At 56.3% G+C, this 4,878-nt stretch overlaps 1 protein-coding gene across 1 annotated transcript; it reads left to right on the forward strand.

Moving 5' to 3' along the window:
* Positions 1–781: 781 nt before the first annotated feature.
* Positions 782–4,234, forward strand: SLC35D3 (solute carrier family 35 member D3). Its single transcript, XM_005518468.2, has 2 exons — positions 782–1,217; positions 2,460–4,234. Exons 1-2 carry the CDS (start codon positions 782–784, stop codon positions 3,287–3,289), a joined length of 1,266 nt encoding a protein of 421 aa, XP_005518525.2. The 3' UTR covers positions 3,290–4,234.
* The last annotated feature ends 644 nt before the right edge of the window (positions 4,235–4,878 follow it).

Genomic DNA, 4,878 nt, shown 5'->3' on the forward strand with positions numbered 1-4,878 from the left:
TCAAAGCAATTCCCTCTGCTAGAACCCGGTTCTCCCTGTTTTTCTTAGCAGCGGTTCCCGTCTCTTTGCCGCTCGCAGCCCCAGAAGGCGCTCCCCTGGATAAGCCGAAGGAGCAGGGGGGCAGTGGGAGGGATGCTGCCGACAGGCTCGATAGATGCTTTTTCCCGGGAGGCCATATACTTTTGGGGAGTAGGAGAAGCGGTACTCCCTGCTTGGGAACGCTCGGGCCCGCACTGATCTCGCTTCTCCAAGAGACGTGGGGTTTCCCACTGCTCTTCCACGTTATTTTCGGGCCGGCGGCACTCGGCTGCGGAGCTGCGGGCGCCCCGCGGCTTTCCCCCGCGGGGAAAGCGCCTCGGAGCCCGCTCCGCTGCCCGTCCTCCTGCACCCGAGCGGAGTCGGGAGGGCTTGCGGACAGCGGGGGGCTTCCCATCCCCGCTGAGCCGGGCGTGCTCCGGGGGACACCGCACGGCGAACCTGGAAACACGGGAGGCGGGGGCGGCGGAATGGGGGACACCGACAGCGGCGACGCAGACACACTGGGGATGGCGTGGGGACACACCGGGGGCGGGGAGGGGACGCGGGTAGGAGGGGAGACACGCTGGGGGCGGCGCGGGGGGGACACGTCGGGGGCGGTGGCTGCCCTGCCGGGAGCGCGTCCTGCCTCCTCCCGCCCCTTGCCTCCGCTCGTCCCCGTCCCCCCGCGCCGCCGCCGCCGCGGCGGGTGGCCGGGCGGGCGGCAGAGCCGGGGGCCCCGGCGGCGGGGCCGTGCGCGGCCAGGATGCTCCGGTGGCGGGGCCGGGCGCGGGGCGTCGCGGTGGCGGTGGCGCACGGGCTGTGCTCGGGCTCGCTGAACATCCTGCTGAAGTTCCTGCTGGCCCGCTACCACTTCGCCTTCCTGACGCTGCTGCAGTGCCTCAGCAGCGCGGCGGCGGCGCTGGGGCTGGAGGCGCTGCGGCGGCGGGGGCTGGCGGGGCTGCCGCCCTTCGGGCCCCGCCTGGCGCGCCCCTTCGCCGCCGTGGCCGCCCTGGCCACCCTGCAGTCCACCCTCACCCTCTGGTCGCTGCGCGGCCTCAGCCTCCCCATGTACGTCGTCTTCAAGCGCTGCCTGCCCCTCGTCACCCTTGTCACCGGCGCCCTGGTGCTCCGCGACGGCATGCCCTCGCCCGGCGTCCTCGTCGCCGTCCTCATCACCACCTGCGGTGCCGCGCTGGCCGGTGAGCGCGACCGCACCGAGGGGACGGGACGGGACGGGACGGGACGGGACGGGACGGGACGGGACGGGACGGGACGGGACGGGACAGAGCGGGACGGGACGGGACGAGCGGTCGCAGCGGTAGCCGCTCCATCTGGGCTTTGGGCGCGGGACGGGGAGGGCAGCGCCAGCCCGGGGAGAAAGACGCGAGGATACGGGGGACCTGCAGTCCTGGGGACCAGCTGCGGCCCCACGGAGGCAGGTGCAGCCTCACGGGCTGGCAGGTGCAGCCTTGCAAGTGGGGATGCAGCCCCGCTCTGATCGGTACATCCTTGCAGGGCTCGGTACAACCTTTTGGACATAGGTGCATCTTTATGGGGGTCGGTGTAAACCTGTGGGAGTAGGTGCAGCCTTATTGTAACCCTACTAGGGAAGGTGTGACCTTATGGAGGGAAGTGCATTCTTATGGCGAGTGGGTGCATCTACAGGGGTTGGTGTAATGTTCTGGGAGCAGCTGCAAGCCCACGGCACTACAGCCCTGCTGGGGCAAGTGCGATCTTACAAGGGCAGGTTCAAGCTTAGGGGTCAGCTACAGCCTCTGGGGCCAGGAGGAACCGTGTTGCTTTCGAGGGGTGGGAGACAAAGCTGGCACTTTGTGGCCTGACAGCACTCCTGGGTTGGGGGCTGCCTCAGACAACAGAGCACTTGCACAGTGTGTAAGTTAATCTGCAAAGAGGCTGACAGGGGGCTCGGAAGGACTGTTGCTTCAGGGATCCCATAGAGCTCCGTTGTAAGAGGGGGCAGAGTGGCCAGTGGGTTGGAGGGCAGGTAGCCCAGCCAGCCAGCCAGAGCTGGCATGTGTCTGTGATGGCACAGGATGCTCAGGGTCACTGTGTGTGTGTGTGTGTGTCTGTCTCTGTGTGTGTGTGTGTGTGTGTGTGTGTGTGTGTGTGTGTGTGTGTGTTTTCAGCTGCAAATCTTCCACAGTGCCTTCACAAAAGGGAGAAGTCAATCTGGTTTTGGCTGTGGGATTTAGAGGGGGTATTGGAGGGGGTATGAAAAACACTCAATATATTTGCAGCCTGAAAAAATGGATAAGAGATTTGATGGGAGGAAAGACTTGGGACAAGCATGACAAATCCTGTGTGTTATGGAAAGTGCAATGATGCCTATTTCCTAAATATCCCTCTAGTCCAAAACAGAGCTCTCTTTTTGTGTCATGTACAACACCTATGCTTATTTCTCTCTGTGACTCTTGTAACAGGAGCTGGTGACCTGACTGGGGATGCTATGGGCTATGTGACAGGCGTGCTGGCTGTGCTGATACACGCTGCCTACCTGGTGCTCATTCAGAAAACCAGTGTAGATAGTGAATATGGACCCCTGACAGCTCAGTACGCCATCGCTGTTTCAGCCACCCCTTTTCTCATCATCTGCTCCTTTGCCAGCATGGATTCCATCAATGTCTGGTCCTTCCCGGGGTGGAAGGACCCTGCCATGGTATGCATCTTTATTGCTTGTGTCCTGATTAGCTGTGCCATGAACTTTACCACCCTTCACTGCACTTACATTAACTCGGCTGTGACCACCAGCTTTGTAGGGGTGGTGAAGAGCATAGCCACCATCACGGTAGGCATGGTGGCATTCAATGATGTGGAGCCCACAAAGTTATTTATAGCTGGTGTTGTGGTCAACACCTTGGGCTCTGTCATTTACTGTGTGGCCAAGTATGTTGAGACCAGGCGGCAGAGCAACTATGAGGACCTGGAGAAAGAAGCTAGAGAAGAGGAAGGGAAAAGGCAGGCTGGAGACCAAGCTCTGTTTGCCATGGAGACTATTTCCCAGGGGAAGGGGTCTGAGGAAGCAGCGGTGGAAGGATCATCCACAGGGCAGAGACAGAGTGGAGAGGAAGAGAAGGATGTCACTGAGAAATCAGCCAAGGCACTTGCGGTTCCGGGAAAATCCACCATCACACAAGAAGTGAACAGAAGCTCTCTGAAAGAAGCCTATCTTGGAGTATGGAGGTTGGTGAGGGGTGCTAATTATACAAAGAAGGATTATTTGATAGAAAATGAAGAGCTACCAAACCCTTAAAAAGTAGATTTGAAAACCTATGGCTTGAGGACAGACACTGTTTTTCAGTACAGGGGGAAGGCAGAGCATACATTTCCACATCATTGCTTACAAATCCAAATCATTCAGGATGACTTTACCTCATTGTCAAAAAGCAAAAGGTCATAGTTTGCTCATGCTTTGGGCTTGCTTTCAGCTGCTTTCAGTATGTTACTTTAGACCCACCTCAGCTAAGGTGCTGACACTCTGCTGCAGACACAGAGAGAGCTGGGAAGTCAAGGGGTGCTTGCCCAGCAGCCAGGAGTATGAGGGGCATCAATGCCATTGAGATACTTGGCAGTGACACAGCAGTGGCCTATACCTTAGATTGTGACTGGAGCCTGGTGATTTTAACACGTCTGGGGGCTCTGTCAATGTGCTTCTGTATCTGTAACCACACAATTATAGGTACTCTGCATAACTAATTCCTACTATATAAACTCATATTAATTGTACTTTTTTGTGCTCCTCTGTGTCAATACAATTGCAACAGAGCTAGAGGTTGTGCCACTTCAGTTATATCAATGTAAAATCACTCTCTTATCTGACAAATTGAATCCCTCCAGGCTGAGCCTTGGACCTGGTTTACATTGGGTGCTTTGTGTCTTCAGTAGAAATGCTTTAGTCTTGTGGTGGTGTACATGAAAGCAGAACCAGATCTCAGCTTCTGAGAAGCTTTGATTGGCAAAAGAAGGATGTTTATCTATGAGCTTTAACTACACGTAGCATTTGGAATATTAGCTTGACTCAAATAGAAGAGTTTGGAAATGTTGGTATGTATTGATTTGATTTGGGAGGGCTATAAAAATTTAGGGAGAAAGTGTGTGCCTTGTGTTATCCCTCCTTGTACCCTAAAGTTGGATGAATCAGAGCCTGGATTGAAACCCAGGTGTCCTCTCCATACATTCTCTCATAAGCAGAGGCTGAGAGCAGGGCTGGGGATGCCAACTCTAAAGTTCCCAGGGATGCTTTAGCAGGACAGTTCTGCTACGTGCTGGCCACGTGCTGGTATGTGGCTCTTCTGTGCGTATCTGCCTGTGCTGTCCTTGTCCTGTGCTGCCCACGGGAACAAAGGGCAGGCAGCAGGAGCTGCCCGGTGCTCCAGCAGATCCCGTGTGCCTGGGGAGCGGGATGCTCAGTGTGTTTGGCACGAGGATATCCATGGCTTTGGTAGAAGCATCTCCCCAGTGCCCAGACTGTCCCTGTCCCCATGGGCTGCAAGGGGCAGAGCTGCTTTTTCCCTTGGACACTCAAACACTCGTGTGGGAAGCGGGAGGCAGGCACTCCAGCGAGACCTCTGCTAGTATTTTGTCCCACATCTGTTTAACTGGAAGGACTGTGGAAACAAATGTTTGACTGTTTCTTCGCCTGAAGATGTACCAAATTTCATTTGGTATGTGGGAGTACTTGGGTGGAACCTTTGCTCAGACTAGACAGAGAGATTTGCCTGTGAGTATTTCTCAGCCCAAAAGGGTACTGCAGCCATTGGGGCCACCTTGACAACAGACTGAAATCTGTTATCATTTTCTGAAAAAATGAACCAAGTTTGTTGTTGTTGTTGCTGTTGTTTT

This window comes from Pseudopodoces humilis, chromosome 3, assembly GCF_049639895.1.
Source record: "Pseudopodoces humilis isolate 2021_Gansu_Grassland_sample_001 chromosome 3, ASM4963989v1, whole genome shotgun sequence".
NCBI classification, from domain to species: Eukaryota; Metazoa; Chordata; class Aves; order Passeriformes; family Paridae; genus Pseudopodoces; species Pseudopodoces humilis.

Bases quoted from the DNA above. Each gene is read 5' to 3' on its own strand.
- SLC35D3 (XM_005518468.2), top strand. From the start codon at position 782: ATGCTCCGGTGGCGGGGCCGGGCGCGGGGCGTCGCGGTGGCGGTGGCG. The intron at 1,218-2,459 runs GTGAGCGCGACC...CTCTTGTAACAG, and splicing joins CTGCGGTGCCGCGCTGGCCG to GAGCTGGTGACCTGACTGGG.